This window comes from Rhynchophorus ferrugineus, unplaced genomic scaffold, assembly GCF_030347505.1.
Source record: "Rhynchophorus ferrugineus isolate W39M unplaced genomic scaffold, kcgeb_rfMv2 rfM11, whole genome shotgun sequence".
Classification (NCBI taxonomy): domain Eukaryota; kingdom Metazoa; phylum Arthropoda; class Insecta; order Coleoptera; family Curculionidae; genus Rhynchophorus; species Rhynchophorus ferrugineus.
This window is the reverse complement of record NW_027472590.1, coordinates 6006956-6025900: the sequence shown is the minus strand read 5'-3', so window position 1 is coordinate 6025900 and position 18945 is coordinate 6006956. Positions and strand designations below refer to the sequence as shown.

Below are 18945 nucleotides of genomic sequence, written 5' to 3'. Positions count from 1 at the left end.
CAAATGGTCCAGAGACTGGAAAATACAACTTAATAGTTCCAAATCTGTCCATAGTAATTTTGCGCTGCGGCCAAATGACAGAACCCTAATTATATCACTTGGTGGATGGCCGATTCCTCAAGCAGAATCAGCTAAAGATCTAGGCATACTACTGACGTATTTATATCACACTCATCTTGCTTGTGTATTAATGTAAGTATAACAGAACACTAATAATAAATTAATTTGTAAATTAGGATTGAACTAAGCATATCTAATGTAAGATGCAATGAATAAAAAAACAATATGTGTATAATACTCAAACAACATTCTTTAACAGTTTGATCCGTGCAAAGAATTTTACAATGTACTACTTTTCATAACATTAATAAATTATGATAAAAATGGAAGAGAATAAACGTTACAACAAGGAAAGCCATCAGATTTGGTAAGTCCATGTGGGAGTTTTATAACAGTGTTGAAGTCGCAACGAGCAGACTTAGTGACTAGAAGTTTTCTTTCGTATTGCTAAAGTGTTTCATATTAAGTAAAGTCTTACCTTGTTTATATTATTTCATATATATATATATATATATATATATATATATATATATATATATATATATATATATATATATATATATATTTATATTGTTCAGTTTCTAAAGACACAGAGGTATCTTATATCTTAACTATTATATGTAGATATAAACAATACGAATAAACTAATACAATATAGGTAAAATGTTTAAAAATAAAATAGGTTTCTTAACAATTCGGAATCATGGAACAGCTAATATTATACATTGTTCTAATATCTGCAAAATTGAGTGAAAGATAAGTGTGTTAAACGCATGTAAGTATAATGAATATTTTAGTATTATCTTTACTATCATCCTCAAGCCAATTAGTTTCAAGTCACTTGACAAGATAGCATTAAAAAAGGATAACATTTTACTGCAACAATGTATGCCTTACACTTCTATAAATCTGTATATGCATTCTCATATAATTTACCATTAATTTTCTATATTACCTATTTATTGACTTATTGAGGGATAGTGTCACCTGAATATCACCTTCATTAACACGTATATTGTGCAAATTGCCACCGTCGAACTACTGTCGCCAGTTGAAGTCATATCTTTTTCAAAGAAAAGTTAGAGTCTCGCGTGAAAGGGCATTCTCAACACTTAAACACATTTGGGTTGGAGTTCCACAGGGTAGTGTCTTGGGACCAATCCTGTATCTGCTCTATACTGCTGATATCCAAACAACAAAAGAAAAAGTACCTGTAACATTTACTGACGACACAGTTGTCATGGTCAAAGATGTCTCTGCCTAAAGCTATAGCAAATGTATAAGTAACGGTTAGCAAGATCTACAAATGGACCAGAGACTGGAAAATACAACTTAATAGCTCCAAATCTGTCCATAGTGATTTTGCGCTGCGGCCAAATGACAGAACCCTAATTATATCACTTGGTGGATGGCCGATTCCTCAAGCAGAATCAGCTAAAGATCTAGGCATACTACTGACGTATTTATATCACACTCATCTTGCTTGTGTATTAATGTAAGTATAACAGAACACTAATAATAAATTAATTTGTAAATTACGATTGAACTAAGCATATTTAATGTAAGATACAATAAATAAAAAAACAATATGTGTATAATACTCAAACAACATTCTTTAACAGTTTGACCCGTACAAAGAATGTACTACTTTTCATAACATTAATAAATTATTAGCTTCTTATGCGAAACTCCTTCTTATATGAAACTTCTGGCGTATTGTTGATATTTACTTCAGTATCCTTCGGTTTACAGTAAATTTCTTAAGATAACACCAACAGCGACGAAATAATGAACAAGTTCCGCGTAAAAATGGACGAAACAACACGGCCCTACATAATTAGAACGACGCAGCGAGCTTTTATTGGTAACGACCAAACTTAATGAGCTGAAATAAAACACACGCACCAACCCGAAAGGATATTTACTGATCTATTATGATTAGACGCTTTCCATGGGCGTCTCGGAACGACTCAAAGTACTTCTAATTAACGATTTTCGCGAGATACCCGTTCCGCAGGGCCCTGTTTGCTTTGCAAAACTTTTATATTGTTATTAAGATAAACGCTGACGTAGATAGTAGGACACGAACGGAACGTTGCTAAAGACACTGAATCGTAATCTCCTCTCCGTATTGTTTGCGTTGCGCTATTCGCCTACGAGAGGCACAACGAGATGGTGTTTTCCCCATTTAAAATTTCCGTCTTGTCCTGTTTTAAGATAGAGATTAGTGTCACCGAGTGTTTACGCAAGGGTCTCTATCGAGCGTAAGAAAATATAAACATAAATACAGAGTCTGTTTGAAATCTTTAAAACTATCCGCAAAAACCTTGTTCTTAGAATAAATTAGTATAAGGTATAATTAACGTTTTCACATGGAGAAACATATCATCCAGTTACATCAATGTTGGAGACAAGTATCTTCAGATCACGCTCCTTTTATTCTGCCGGTAGTCAAGACAATAATAAATAGATCCCTTTTACCATTACTAACAAAATAATTACAGATTCAGGATGGACATAGAAGAAAACATGAACCTACATGTTCTGCTAAAACCAATCAAACAACTGGATAACAAATTAGAAAGTTCGAAGCAACAGAGCGAAAAGCAAGAAAAAATTACAACAAAGCAGAGCACCAGTTGATAAAACTATTTTAAATAAACTGGGTCAGCCCAAACACAAAAATGTATATTGTGAAAAATTAAATATTTTCTGGATTCCTTAATAACTTAATAGGTGGCCAAAATCCTGATTATTGCCTTTGGGTGACAATGAAAACATTAAGAAAATGAAGATTCTGAACAAATACTTTAGTTTGACCCTACTAACGTCTGAAATCTCTTAAAGAACTCAAATAAAAATGAAGATATAGTTCTAAACCTAACAAATTAAAAGGATAATTGGTTCTATAGTAATTCCTTACGCGAACACACCAAACTACCTTCATGACACTGAATACCAAGTTCAAGTGGAAAGAGCTTGTTAAAAAAAAACTAGCAGAGCTTTGTATGGGACTCAAACAATGTTGTGGCTTACTTCACAATAAATTGTTACTATTCAGTCAAATTTTGAAGCCAGCGTGAACCTACGGTGTAAAATTATGCGGTTGCGCAAAGAAATCCATATCAATATAAGCCAAACATACCAAAATAAAGGTCTTGTAATGTTACCAAGGATTAGCGCTTAAATTACATACTTTTTTTTATAGAAACAGAAAAATACTAAATGAGACTACGTAAAAGGACAAATGTCACAGTACTACAACTATTTCAAGAACAGTGGGCCAGCCCGGAGGTTGAAGACACAAAAACCTTTTGAATCAGTATAGTGCTATGCGTTAAAAGTACCGTAGTTTTAAACTTATAGGGAGTGCACTAGTGACATATCAGCTCCGTCCATCAAACGCTAATTAAGTTTAATTAACAGACAACATTAACAAAATAAGCATCATGTGAGACAAAAAGCAATACACATTAGAACCAAAATAAAACAACTATACTGGTTAGTCGGAAGATACTCTCATCTTGATCTAAAATCAAAGACGTTGATCTATAATACAATTCGAAAGCCAATTTATTAATAAACTAACCGCAAAACTTCATCCCCTATTTTTTTAATCAACAACATATTAATCAAAAAAGTCTTATAAAATCTCCAGAGGAGTGTATTTAATTCAACAATGACTGTGAATGTTTACTCATATTCATGCTTTGTTTCCCCAAGAATGCTCAATTGAAATGTTTAAAATTACCATCAATAATTAGTCCACAAACAAACGCTTTTGGTCACCATAAACCCTCAAACTCGAATATTCGTATTATTTTTCATTATTCCTGATCTATCTGAGAACCCTTGATTGCTTTACAAAAATACTTCAGTAAGATCTTGAATATACTTTAATTTTTTAAAAAATTCTCAAGTTATCTAACAAACTGGAGTATTGTTTTTTTTTATTAATAATATTCAGTCTAAAATGACATATAAAAGAGGTAAATTAAAACTAAAATTTAGATTTTCTCAAAACAAAACCGCTTCATAAATGCTTTCTTCTTAATTATATTTATTATATTAATCTTTATACTATAAATTATAAAGAGGATTTTATTTTAAAAACGCTACAAACTTTTTCATATACTCGATAAGTACGGTTAAATCCGAAAGAAATGATAAGATCGAATACTTTATGTAAATTCCTCAGGAAGATATCGAATGTGCTTTGATTTCCCAAAAATTGATCACCAAACTGAAGTATTAATAGATTCTTTTATTAATAATTCTGTCTTCAAAATTACATATAAAATTGAATCGAGTTATGTCTCAAATTCAAAATTTAAATTTGTTCAAAACAAAGCTGCTTTTTCTTTACGATATTCATTGTACTGATCTACTATACTATATACGAGATTATAAGAAGGCTTTTATTCAAGAAAACACCACACACTTTCTTCTAAACTAAATGAGTACGCTGAAATCCAAAATAAACGCTAAAATGTGATGTTCTACCCACGGTACTAACTGCACCACCGTAGGTCATTGTTTCAATCTTAATAGTATATCAAAAATTCAAACAGATAATGAACAGCATCGAAATATATCACATAAAGTAGGATTAATGATGCACAACAAAACCCTTAAAATTAATTCACTCTCCGAGTTAAACCAAACTTACCGTCTCACTAAGGTGTTCGGGCTCCTTCATACCATTTCTATTTTCAAAGGTCCCTCCTGCAAAAGAGAACAGAACATCGTTTAATATATGGTTCGTGATAACAGTAACAACGAAAAAATATCTTTTTCGGGCAGAACGTATTTGGCTAGAAAATGATAACGCCCTGTCGTTACTTTTGATATTCTCCGCCGACATGTTCCCTCCCCGGAATCCGGTCAATTACACGCCAGGGAATCGAGAAATATTTACAGCGTCCCTGTCCAATGGCCACGATATCTATCGATGACGCTTTAGTGTAGTTGTATCTATAGATCGTGCAAAAAAATGGGTCGATTTCAACATAATTCTTCCGCAATTTATTATCCGGCTGTTCACAATACGAGTTATTGTATAAGACGCCATCTCGACGTAAATTCCTACATTAATATTCAAATGTACTCGCTGAAAATGAGGTACCTCTCACCGAATCCAATTTATATAATTCGGCGGGGAGATAATGTCGGGTAATATCTTAATTTGGTGGCTGACGGTTTCGGTAGGAACGAATTAACGAGTTTCCTTTGGTGCCAAGTTTAAAATTACAAATCACTGCAAATGGTAAACATTTAATCAACAATTTTCATAGAAACTAATTTTAATACATTAACAGACTATAGAAACGCTCTACAAATGTTGGGCTTCCCCCAGGAAATAAATTATACCCATAAAAATTAAAACATAAAAAAAATTGTACGTATATGTTCATGCCTTTCTCGATATTGTCAATCAAGTCAATTATCCCTAAGCATTTTTACCTGCTATTAAAATCCTGTTCACTCAAATCAACAAGGATTAACAAGCTTCCAGAATGTGTGTTAGGGCCAGTGCTTTATCTCCCTTACATCAGTGATGATACACCAATATTAGTAGTAGTAGCAGAGAATGTAACCTCTTGACAACTTGGCAATTCCAATCTTCTCTTGGTAAAGTTACTATCTGGACTAAAAAATGACGAATCAAATTGAATGAAGCAAAATCTACACACAATGAGTTCACAAATAGAGGAATCATGCAAGTTCTATATGGCCAAGGGAGCAAAATACTTTGGCATGACCCTGGATGCCAAGTTCAGATGGAAAGGGCATATAAAAAAGAAACGCGATGTACTAAACATTAAGTTCAGGAAAATGTATTGGTTGTTTGGCCGAAACTCCGAGCTATCGACTTGCAACAAGCTGATTTCAAATTAGCAGATGCTGAGACCAGTGTGGAACTATGGGATTTAGCTGTGGGGCTGCGCCAGTGACTCCAATGTCAAAGTGATTCAGAGAGTCCAAAATAAGGTACTAAAGCGTATTGTGAACGTGCCTTGGTATGTACCGGTTTGTTACATCCGTCGCGACCTACGAATTGATATGGTTACAGACACTATCAGAAGATTTGCTGATTTCCATTAACAAAGACTCCAAAACCATGTCAACACGAAATCTTAACAACTCTATATCATTGATATAGCTGGGTGTAGGTGGCGGTATACGACAAAAGACTGGAACTCTGAACTTACCCCACCTTACCAGAGAAAGCCAGGACGTGATGAACAACTAAAAGAAAAAAGGCAGAAAATAATTCGGCCAACATACAAAAAAGCACCTTAAAAAAAGTTCTTGAAAATATTCCAAAATTAAGAAAATGAGAATAGTGTAGTGTTAGATCGGCGCTCAAAATAAAAGAAAAGAAAAATTATGGGATTAGAATATAAAATTATTAATACTTGAATGTTGTATTCTAATTGAATAGAAAGTATATTAAGAATTTATTAGGGCCGGCTTGGTGGCGCAGGGGTAAAGGCGATAGGACGTTCCTCCTACTGTTGCCGTAGCCGCGGGCTCGAATCCTGCTGGGACATGGTCGTAAATTTATATTTGTGATTGTTTAAGATTTGTGATTGTCCTAGCCAAGAGTGTAAAAGCCGACAAGGAAAATTATCCCAGTCACGCCAGTAACCAGGCTGGGTAAGACCGGATGTCTTCTGGGATGATTTCTAAAGTTGGTCACTCGCCAGTCGGTAGGCTTAATGCTGAGGACCGTAGTTCGGAACCCATGTTAAACTGTAGGCCCAGTCCAGATAAACCCATAGTTGGTAAAAGGAGACTTTAAAATATATTTTTAAAAAAATGTATTAGGCATATCTAATATAAGATGTACGAAAATATAATTTATAAAATAATTTCACTCCATATAATACTTATGTGTTAATTTTTATTTTTATTTGATTTTATTACAACAAAATTATTTTTTATTAATCCAATGACAAGTTATCGAAAGTTCACTGGTCGATTTCAACCAAATCGTCGATAAAACATATCAAGTTTCATATTTTCAATGAAACCTTATAACCGGCCCGTGTATTGGTTTACCATAAAAGAGAACAACATGCCGGGATGTGTCTGTTTTTTGTTCAGACGATGATAAAAGCTGTTGTGTTTTAAACTATCCCATCGAAAAAAACAAGTACCCGTAATTATAAAATTGTTGTCTTGTTTCCCACACATTGCGAAACTTGATGGTGATATTTTTAGCATTCCCAGAATCTGTGTTATGTAATTTTAATTGATTTGAAGATTGGACTGGTTTTCAAGGTCATTAACATGCGGATTTAAACGAGTATTTAAGTATATCCGGCTGTTTTGATTATGAACATTGATTGAAAACGTCTTTAGGCCACTCTAAATGTTTGCGTCTAGATTGGCGGGTACTAAAGTTATTTTATAATGTTAGTCCCTTGCTTGTAACAAGTCAATTGAAAAGTCCATAGCCTGACACATATATAGCGCTACTAGAATTAAATCCATATGTTTTTTAGTTAGCCCTAACCTTCAAAAGATGCGTGTACAAATTTGAGAGCTGTCGGATCATTACTTTTTGAATTACAGCCTTTTGAGTGAAGCAACTTTTGTTATTGTGAAAAAAATGGATAAAAAGGAATTTCGCGTGTTGATAAAATATTGCTTTTTGAAGGGAAAAATTCAATTGAAGCAAAAACTTGGCTTGATTCCGAATTTCCGGACTAAGTTTCGACGTGGTGAAATGAGCACCGAAGACGGTGAACGCAATGAACGCCCAAAAGAGGCTGTTACCGACAAAAATATTTTAAAAATCCACAAAATGATTTTGAATGGCCGTAAATTGAAAATGAATGAAATAGCAGACACTCTAAAGATATCAACTGAATCTAAAATAATGAGATATTTGTGTATAATGTTATTGATGACTGTTACTGATGTGACGAAAAGTCGGAAGTAGAATTTCCATCGGGTGTAGCAACTTCCTTTTTTCTAGTTTGTTTGGAACATTTGTCAAATCATCTAGACTAGGTAGCGGATCCCGGGGCCTGAAGCGTTCCTTATTTTCAATCATTGTTTCTTTATTTCTATTTTTCCTCAACGGACTGCACTTTTACTTGGGCTATCCATTGTAATACTTAATAAAATAATTGCGAAATTTATTGAGCAAATATCTAACACTAAAATGGGAAAAATAAGATATTTTTAACAAAAAAATTGAACTCGACTTCAAAAAATAAATAAGGAACTCACTAAAAAGTAAAAAATAAACGAACTTAGATTTTTAGCGCAAAACAAACGTTTTAAAATTAAATATGCATATAATAATCGTTATAATTACTAAATAAAAATAATCAAAAACCTTATTTAACCTATCCACACGTATTTTATATTCTGCTACTTACACAGAATTTAGCTTAATACCTACCTAAACCTATTTAACTATTTACAATATTATTTCAACTATTACCAAGTGATTAGTTGGTTGCTGTGAATTAATATAGTTTAGAAAAAACAATTTTACAACGGCCAAAACTACCTTAACTGTGAACGAGTGTTGATCTGCTTTATAATAGATAAAAACCTTCACTGTCGTTTTATATGGCCGTTTAACAAGTCGACCCTTCCTTCCTTTAAAACAAATAGTTTTCCGAGTAAAGTAATAGTTTTTGTGTTTAAACCCCTTCCTTATTTTATAACTTATCTACTGCGACAATACCAAATGCAATCACGGGTTAGTCCAAGAGAGCCATCCACATCGACACCGATTAAGAATATCCATTTTGTTTGTAAAGAAGTGCGAAAATGAGTCGATAAATTAATCGTTGCCAAACTAACATCGTCCTTTCGACACGGTATAAAAACTAGTCCAGAGAAAATAATCAGAATGCATCCAGGCGCCTAACACAAGAATGAGATATTAAAATTACTTTGAATTTTTACCTCTACGTTGATGAATAGGTAATACCCCGCGAACTTATTGAAAAACCCAGTATACATCGAATTTGTCGTTTTAGAAAGGTGTTTTTTTAGCGTAGAAAGCCTTTTAAAGCAGCTCGAACATATTCACACCCAAAATAATAATGTCAACGTCAATTTAAATACTTCTGCGGTTCCAACAGCGAGAGCAGGATGTTTCAATTATTCAGTAGCAACGAGAAGTGCGAATTCTCTCACTCCCAAACCTCCCCCCGCCTCGCCGAGCTTGCAACAGCCCATTTCCCCAAACAATTGCGCTGCTAATTAAATCGAAATCTGGTCGACCGTGTTTAATTCGTTTAATATTTTGCCCGGAGTCGTAGATGGTTGGTTGTTTCTTCGCAACGGCGACGTGAGACTGGGAATAATCAGATTCCCAGCAGTCGCAACATCCGCCTTCGACGTTTCGAGTGTCAAACGTTTGAATTCGTATCCTTTCGATTAACAGAACAATGCAAACCACATTTTGTACTGTCTGTTAATCGTAAAATTCGTTATAGGTACAGTTCATATCATCTGGTCTTAATTGGTATTCATTCTTTATCTTTATGTTGTATTCTATGGGACTGAAATTCCTTAATGTAATATTTGTTTCATCTAAAATACAGTAACAACTATTTTTATATATTTAATATAATTTAACATGAATTATAATTAATATATATGCCATACGAAGATGGGCGAATGCTTTAATGTATAAATTGTGAGAGAGCAAAGGATGGAGATGATTGCTCGGGCTAATTCAACATACTAACTTCAAAATTCTTATGAGAATGGAGTCTTTGTTCATGCTTCCTTGCCATTATTTTGATTTCTCGACTGACTATGGGTCTCGATGTATGTAGTCAGTCCTGTAGTATTTGGTACTCTTTGCAGAACAACCCCATAATTGAACCTCGTATGTCCATATAAGTTTTAGTATTTGCTTATACAATAGCAATTTATTATGTACTAATAATTGTGATTTTCTTCCAATTAGCCAATACATTTTCCTACATTTCAATTCCAGTACTTTGTTTCTTCTGTATATGTTCCTTCCAGCGAAGTTTTGCATCGAGATTCATTCCGAGATATTTGGCGTTGTTGCTATATATATGGAATAATAGTATTATTTAATGTTATTGGTGCTTGTACTGTCTGATTGTAGGTAAAGTGCACATGTACAAATTTACTTTCATTAATTCTTATATTTTCCAAGCTTGTGTCCAATTATTTATATTTTCCCTTGCCTGTTGTAATTTTCGTGAGGCTTTTTCACTATTGTCCCCGACAGCTGTAATCGCAGTATCATTGGCAAATGTAACCATCATAATATTCTCCATTTGTGGTATATCACAAGTGTAGAGTAAAAAAAAAACATTGGCTTCAGTACACTTCCTTGTTGTACAACTGCTTTAGCTTCTTATATCGTAGAGAAGCTTTTTCTTGTTTAACTCTAAATATTCTGGCTGTAATGTACGATTTTAGTTGTTTTGGTAACATTTTCTGTAGTTTATGAACAAGGCCTTCATGCCAAACTTTATCGAAGGCTTGTGCTACATCTAAGAATATAGCTGAGCATACTTTTTTTACTTTTGTAGGCTTTTTCAATAACTGTTATTCTGTGGTCCTGGTCAATGGTTGAATGCTTGTTAAATTAAATAACTGTAATAATTAAATAATATGCTCAATATTCTCAAATGCACAAACAATAAGTAGAATGCATGTAGATCTCAATATGAGAACACTGAAACAGGAACTAACTCAGTATAAAATATCAGAAGAAACTTGAGCAATATACAAACAAGCTGGCACTGGTGCTGTGTAGACTAGGATGTGAGAAACATCCCCAGTATCAGCAACAGGTTAGTTTAGAGAGATGGGAGCTGCGCCCTCATCAAAAACAACAAACAAACAGTTTAGAAGTTGGACAATATGTGTCTTGTTGTTTAAGACTAAGACGGAATTATATTATAAACACACAATTTTCTTGAAGAATATTAAAAAATTATATTCCCATTAATTAATTTAACTAATTTATTGGCGCAGCGAACCGGCGGAAAGATATTCGACCTTTAAAACGTTGTGGTCTGCATCGTGAAGAAGATAACCTCGACCGTGTGCCATTTCTGCAAACATTGCGAGGGGTACGACGTCGTCAAACAAACTCCCGACTTAATTAGCTAAAGCGATTGTTCGACGAAATGGTTTACGGAGCGAGATCGGCGCTGAATCCTGCATCCCCCGGCCCGCTGCGACCGAATAATTAGGACGTCCTGCCGGCGCTAGACTTGCGGAAGCATCGGATCGACACTGAAAGGGGTATTATTATTATTTTCGGCGCGACTGACTCGAAGTGCTTTGGAAGTTTCTCTCATAGGGAGGGAAGCACGCGACTCGAGTTTTAAGCGAGTGGCATCACGTAATAGATGATGACTCTAAAGGTGAAAAACATCGCGAGGGAATAGACAGACGGTGGAAGTAGTTTTACGGCCAGTGGCTTTCTTTGTAGTGGTACCATCACTAAATAAAGGAAAATAACATGAAAATAGTATATTACACCGCAAGGGCCGAAAGTTGAATTTTCGGTTTCGCCTCGGGGGTCATGACGAGCAGGACCGAGATTTCAACTTTTGGCCCGTGTGGTGTATACGATTTTTTTTTTCATAGCCGGTCGAAGGTACGTTATTAATTTAACTTTTATTTTTGATACGAATGTTTTCGATGCCTGCCCCCGACATCAATAGACTTCTTCGGCAACGTATCTGTATTTATTATCAATCACGCTTATGCATCAAACTTTCGTATAACATTCCTCATCCGTGGATTCATTAGATGATAACGTATTGTTATTCTTTTCTGAATTATTGAATCGAGTGGCGACAAAACAACATTGATGATTATTTTTAAGGTTAGAGGTAGCAACGCTAATGTCAGCGGTAAACAATTATTATAGCGAGTAGTCCCCAGTTACGAGTATATACGCATAAGAAATTCTTTCCTCCCGCCTAGAAGGCGCGGGTGTATCTCTAACAGGGAGTAAATGTTTAACTTTCTTTCCTGTTATTAGAGACGAAAGTAAGTACTTTCGATCGAGGTATGAAAAAAATAGTATTTAATGAACTAATTATTTCGTTAAAATAAAAAATGTATGTTGGAATCACTCGACATCGTCCACCAGTTAATGTGATTATATAATTCTGGTCATATATACACTTTAAAAAATCCTTTATTGAGATATATTGGGCCAATAGACTACTAATAAATAAAATAGAAAAATTTATTTACTCAAAGTATTGGCCATTTGATTTGTAGGGTAAATTACATGGTTCGGTGAATGGAGATAAAACGAAATGAAACAGTGGTGTTTACATTACGTGACCGTTATTTATTGAAGTAATATAAAAATGTGGAAAATACAAAACGGATGGCAGCGGTGTTATCTGATGACGAGGCTTGGGCAGTTGATGGTGGCACGTCTAAACCAAACGATGGTCGGTTACTGAATGATTGGAAATACCCTTCAGTAACATCCCAGATAAACGTCTCGGGGTTGCCAGCTATTCGTTATCGGATTCAACATCTGGGATTATATTTCTGGGTATTTTGTAGACCGTTGTTCCACGATGTAAAATTCGACATACCTTAAGGTCGCTATAGATTCTATACATCTTACAATCAAACACAACAACAGCGAGCACGACACAATTACTAGTCCGAAAAACGAGCATGGTGGTTCAAAGCGTAGCACTAGACCTAATAAAAGATCATTTTACTGAAATTGGTATTCAGATCAGCAGTCAAATAACTGTAGTGAAAGAAGAAGAAAAGGAAAAAGAGAAATAAAAAAGAAGAAAGTTAAAATGAAGAAAATTAGTATTTACCGAGAGATGATTTACTCGATGGATGTTTAGGCGGTCTTCTTGTGGCCTCAGCATGTTTGGCTGCGTGCTTATTTAACGAAGGAACTTCTAGTATTTTCACCGTTCTAAACGAGGTTAATACTACCGTTGGTTACAGAAGCTTCAATTATGTCGAAGAAGTGGACATAAGCCGACAAAATCGACGCAGCTCTCTGGACAGTAAAGAAACTCCAAAAGTTCGAAAAAAAAGAGCAAGCCGAAAATGACATACATGAAATAAGCTAATAAAGAAATGAAATATCATGCTGATATAGCTGATTACTTAGTAAGTTGTTTAAATTAGTTAATTACTGCCGAAAAATTTACCTCGCTTTTCTCGAAAATATGTTTTTCGAAATTTTGTGCATTCTAACTGCTTAAGTTTTTCACCAATCTTTATAACATTTCGTACATATCTCCTTTATTTATATGGTTTATCTAAATATTCATTTTCACTATTTTTGGTTATAATTGTTGTTGGTATATAAAAATGGTTGTTAGTTCACATAGAAGGGACACTTAAATAAATAATTTTCTCTGAAAAGCTTGTTTCAATGACCTCCAGAATGTATACAAATCACCTAGCTGGATGAAGACTGACAAAGCGCGGCAGCTGATATCTTAATTGTGTGATCAAAAAAACTTTTCAAAATGTGTTTAAATGTCCTCGAAACAAAAATAAAATAAATGTATCCTTAATTGACTAAAAAAAATCATAAAAACCAGAAGTACGCCGTCCTAAACACATATTTAAATATATTCTTGGCGTACAATTTTGGTTTCAGAATCGGATTCCACGTAACTGTAACCTGAACATACTAAAAAAAATCAAGAACGGGAAACGTCCACGTCTCTCATCAGAACTGGTCCAGCGACAAGTCGATTCCGCGGCGTTAAAACCCAACCAAATGAGGAAACTCATTAAAAAACGTCGGATTTATCGACGAATCTCTATGCGAGAGGCCAGTTTTATTATGCAAAATGCCATCAATAAACAATACTCCGCGCTACGTGTATGTATGCGTCGTGCAGTGCTGATTTTCGTGAGTCCAACATGGCCGGAAAATGTATGTTAAAAACGATACAAAATCGTTACGTTCTGTTTATTTTATCGCAAACGCGTACGGACACAATCGATGGAATTTTAACGGTTATTTGTCTAATAAACAATAACAATAATAATGAATGAATAATAGGAAATTTGATATGGCAGCAAATCATGTTTGCTTTCTCTTTTCCTGTTGAATACGCTAACAATATTACAATAATGTAACTTAATTAAGTCCTGACAGTCAAACATAATAGACAACAACACTGTGTAACATAAAACTGTACCATTTGAAGTTATGATTATTTAGTTATATTAATAATTTTCTTTAAAAAATAGTAATATATATTTACAAATGCACAACGAATCCAAATAGCTTAGGTTGAAGTGGCAAATAGAAAAAATGAGCCATGTATTCTGAAAGAAATATATTTTACAGTTTCCTTTTAACAACTATGGGTTTATCTGGACTGGACCTACAGTATGGGTCCCGAACCACGGTCTTCGGCATTAGGCCTACTCAAGCCAAGTGACCAACCTGGATTTTGCACTCTTGCCTAGGACAATTACAAATATTAAACAATCACAAACATATATTTAGGACCATGCCATACGAACCCGCGATTATCGCAACAGTAGGTGCCTTTACCACCGCGCCACCAAGCCGGCAACTTTTCGTATTGTGGACAGTAGAATCCTCTTTCACTACAAAACTAGCAGTAATACAAAGATCTATGAATTATTTCCTTTAGAGATAACCAAGCCGTTAACTCTTTCGCGGTAAGATTTTCATCGAATTCATTGTGTATTACAAGTTTTCTTAGTCGTGGACCAACAAAAATGCTTTATTTTAATTTGGAGAAACCAGTTTTGAAATATAAGAAACAACAAAACAGAGAAAACAACAAAACACATTTCGTGAAACCTGCCTGTAGTCCAAGCAATAGAGCAATGACTTCAATCAACCAGCAATAACTTAAATTATTTGATTATTAGAATTAGAATTATTAGTATTTGATTAAAATTAAAATTAGTTTAATGTTTTCGTACGTTTCTTTTAAAATCACTGAATATGCAACAGGTATGGAAGGATATCTGCTACCATTGCGAGTAATACAGCTTTTAAAAGTAAACAGTATTCACATTATTACTAATGAACGTGATGTCGTAGGAAAAACATATCAATAGACAGTGTTTTTAAAAATCGAATAAGGTTCGGTATATCGTCGGTATAAATACAAGAAATAGCACAGTCGGAAGCCAGTTCCACATACGGACAGTGATCCATTACCAATATATCTAGATATAAGTGCAAAAAATTTCTTAATACTTCTGTCTTACCAATGGCTTTCAAAATGTGGATTTTATCACTTCATAACCTGAGTTTTCGTTCAATAAAGTTTGAAATTCATAATCTTCGAACTTTTTTGGCTATGCAGGTCATTGCCATCAAAATCAACACTCTTAATTTGCTTAAACCAAAACAAACAACTGAGAAATGATGGAAGCACATCATCATAAGTTATTAGAAATGTTTGATGGACTTCAACAGAAGATCAAACAAACGACAAAAGCAATAAATCCGAAAGAAATGTTTCAATTCAACGTAATCGTTGATTAAAATACATGCAAGTAAAAATCCCATTTCAATTAATTTTTTCATCAAATATTATTGAATTTACGTTCGATGCTCCTGCTTCTACTTAATCTTTACGAACTTTATATAACTCATCTGACCAAACTACTAATAACTCGGCCTCCATAATCACCACTCTCTTGAACCCCACTACTGAAGCCTCGAAAAAATTTGAATGATACCTGCCATATATATACACATACATAAGAAGAAGAAGATCCTAACTAATATGCGATAAACGTAAAAGCTCACCGAGTCTAAAAGCCGCATAAAATTTCTGCATATGCAAGTTTCGTCCATAACTTCGAAACCAATTTCGCAAAATAGGTTTCAAAATAACTAAAACCCACAGATCCACGGTGAGGATCCATAAAGTTTATTGCTTTTGCTGGCCAATTGAAGCTGTATTAAAGGTAAACTTCTACAGTCAAGTTCGTTAAATTTTCTTTTAATACTTTATATATGAAGGAACATTAAAATTTAGTATTACTTTTATATTCCCATATATTAGCTACAATAATATTTTTAATTAATTTAAATTTATATAGCTTATTATTCGAAATCTGCCCATCTCAATTTTGTGTTGCTGCGAAAACACAAAATCACTACATAGTATAAAACAAAGTCGCCTTTTCTGTCCCTATATCCCTATGTGCGCTTAAATCTTTAAAACTACGCAACGGATTTTGATGCGGTTTTTTTTAATAGATAGAGTGATTCAAGAGGAAGGTTTATATGTATAATACATGCATAATATACTAAGGCAACATTGCTAATTTTAGAGGTTTCTAACGTGATGTCGTAAATTAACCTATTTTTTTAGGCTTATTTAGCATTTAGCAAAAACGCTGCCTAACCCTACGAGTTAGATCAAATTAATGTACTACAGTATTGTACACCATAAAAAGGTCTACAAAAAAGTCCGCGATGGTATATGTTTATCTTTTAGGGATAACCCACATTAACCATTTTTATTGTTTACTTTTTACGTGAGAAAATGGCTTATTTACGAAGCTATTTTAAGCAATACGGCATTAATCCTTATCGAATTAAGTACCTTAAATACAGTGTGCAATTAATATAGATCAATATGGTTCCTTACAGCATGTAAATTAAACAAATATTTTCGGAGATATTACAAATTTAAAATTTGCGTTTAAAAATGTGTAATGTAATAAAAATTGTATGAATTTAGATATTCCAAAGATAGCAGGAAATCTTCATAGTAAGTATAGGGGAAGAGGAATTGTTTTACTCCAAATTTAATGCGTGCAGGCCAAGGGCAGTAATGAATGAACCAAAAATACTGGATCGATTTTAATCATGTTTTCATTGAGTGACATAGGCATATATATTTTATGCCCGTGCAAAGTCGGAGCGGGCCGCTATGTTTTTATATACAACGTTCATATTTTTTCTGTAGTGTATTTAATTTAGTATCAGCATTGCACCCATGCGAAGCCGGGGCGGGTCGCTAGTTAATTAATAAAACAATTATTTTTTAACAATAATTTTAAATTAATTAATTAATTGTTTAGCTAAGTTTTAGCTGAGTTTTAATTCAATAGAGGTTGATCTTTCTTTATCTTTGAACTTTTTGGCTATGCAGGTCATTGACATCAAAATCGACACTCTTAATTTATTATTATTATTGTATTAATTATTTTAAACAATCCATTTCTTCAATTAGTGCTCATTTAATTCTTTCTTCTTCGTTCAATTCAATAGTTTCTTCTTCTCCATTATCGATAACGCTCTGTCAGCAATACTTTTCTCTCATTTTCCAACTCTTTCCCCTCATATTCGTGCAAATTACTGTAAGACTGTCTCCCCGTTGTGGATGCACAGTGTTTTATCGCTGAAGCTCCTCCCTCGGGTTCTTGGGGGTGGTGGACAAGGCTGGTCCAAGAAACCATTTACTGTACCCCCATTCGCTGAGTATATAGAGGTGGGAAACATTCTTCCAGCTAGGAACTTCTCACACTGATAAAACATGTGCGTTTCGGACTCTTAAGGAATTCCCAAAAATTTCAGGATTTCGGGTCTTCTTGGTATTTATGGTTATAGGCGCCGCAAGGAGTCCTCTACCAGGTCCACCATCCGACACATTTCATCTAGCCTCGGTACTTAAACCCTAGTTATCCTAAACACTCGATAACGAGCCGATGGGAATCATCCTTGTTGAACACGACCGTTCTGTTTATTTGGCATCTTTTTGCCTGTCTATATTTACCAGAAGTTCAATATACTGCGAACGTTATGTTTTTTATCAGGTCATCATTCTTTTCCATGTCATTACTTTTCCATATATTAAAAACTTCTGTTAAAAGGTTTAATAAATTAGACCCTCTAACAATAGAACCGAAAAAATTCTACAATTAGCGTAACTTACAGTTTATATATATATATATATATATATATATATATATATATATATATATATGTATATATATATATATATATATGTATATATATATGTATATATATATATATATATATATATATATATATATATTTATTTATTTATTCCCAATATATACTGGCATGTAGAAGATCGCTTCATCTGTATAGTGATCTGCTGTACAAACTTATAATATAAATATTATTCTAGATACTATTCTAACTTATTCTAAAGATCATTCTATTCAAGAGATTATTATATCTCACTCTATATATCTGTTAATCAGTTCGTATGGTAGTTTGCTTTTCACCCTACGCACTTCACTGTCATCGCGCACATTTAACTGTTTGGTGAGTGCATTGGGATGCACTAACACTTCGAATAACACTCGTTATGGGTTGTAAGGGGATATCGCGCTGATATGGGGCGGACATCGACGATGACTTGCAACACTTTATTCTGGAACATCTGAAGGATAGCTTTTATAGATGTGCTGGTACCCCACAGTTCAATACCATAGGTCCAAATGGGCTTAAGTATTGACTCTTGTCTCAAGTTTAGACGAAACTAACGAACAACAGTTGCAAACTAAACTTTACTTAATACCTCGATACAATTTTTAACGAAAACAAACCAAAACCTAATCAGAATTTTATTAAATAGGTTCCAGAATGACGTTTCCATTAATCCTTCATTATAAGACCGTCAAAAGCCGACTGTTTATATTGAAACAGCGAGTTCTTTATTCGTTTTGCTGCAATGTTCACTTTCCCGACGCCGTCCGACATGTTTAATCACGTTGCATAATTATTTCGTTAAAAATCCGACATTGTCGAAGCAATTTCCGCAAAACTATCCGGAGCGGCAGATGCCAGCGGCAGATTTTTCATTAAATATTTTATTGCCGTCCGGTTCCGTTGAATTTTTAATTATCGGACATCGGCGGCTA

General features: G+C 34.1%; 1 protein-coding gene across 3 annotated transcripts in view; it reads right to left on the bottom strand.

Moving 5' to 3' along the window:
- The window catches only part of ASPP (Ankyrin-repeat, SH3-domain, and Proline-rich-region containing Protein), a 454315-nt gene that overhangs the window by 232509 nt on the left and 202861 nt on the right, over positions 1–18945 (bottom strand). For all 3 annotated transcript variants that reach the window (XM_076417461.1, XM_076417462.1, XM_076417464.1), the window contains one exon: positions 4730–4785. In XM_076417461.1, the coding sequence (XP_076273576.1) occupies positions 4730–4785 (56 nt within the window). The remainder of the gene's footprint in view (positions 1–4729; positions 4786–18945) is intronic.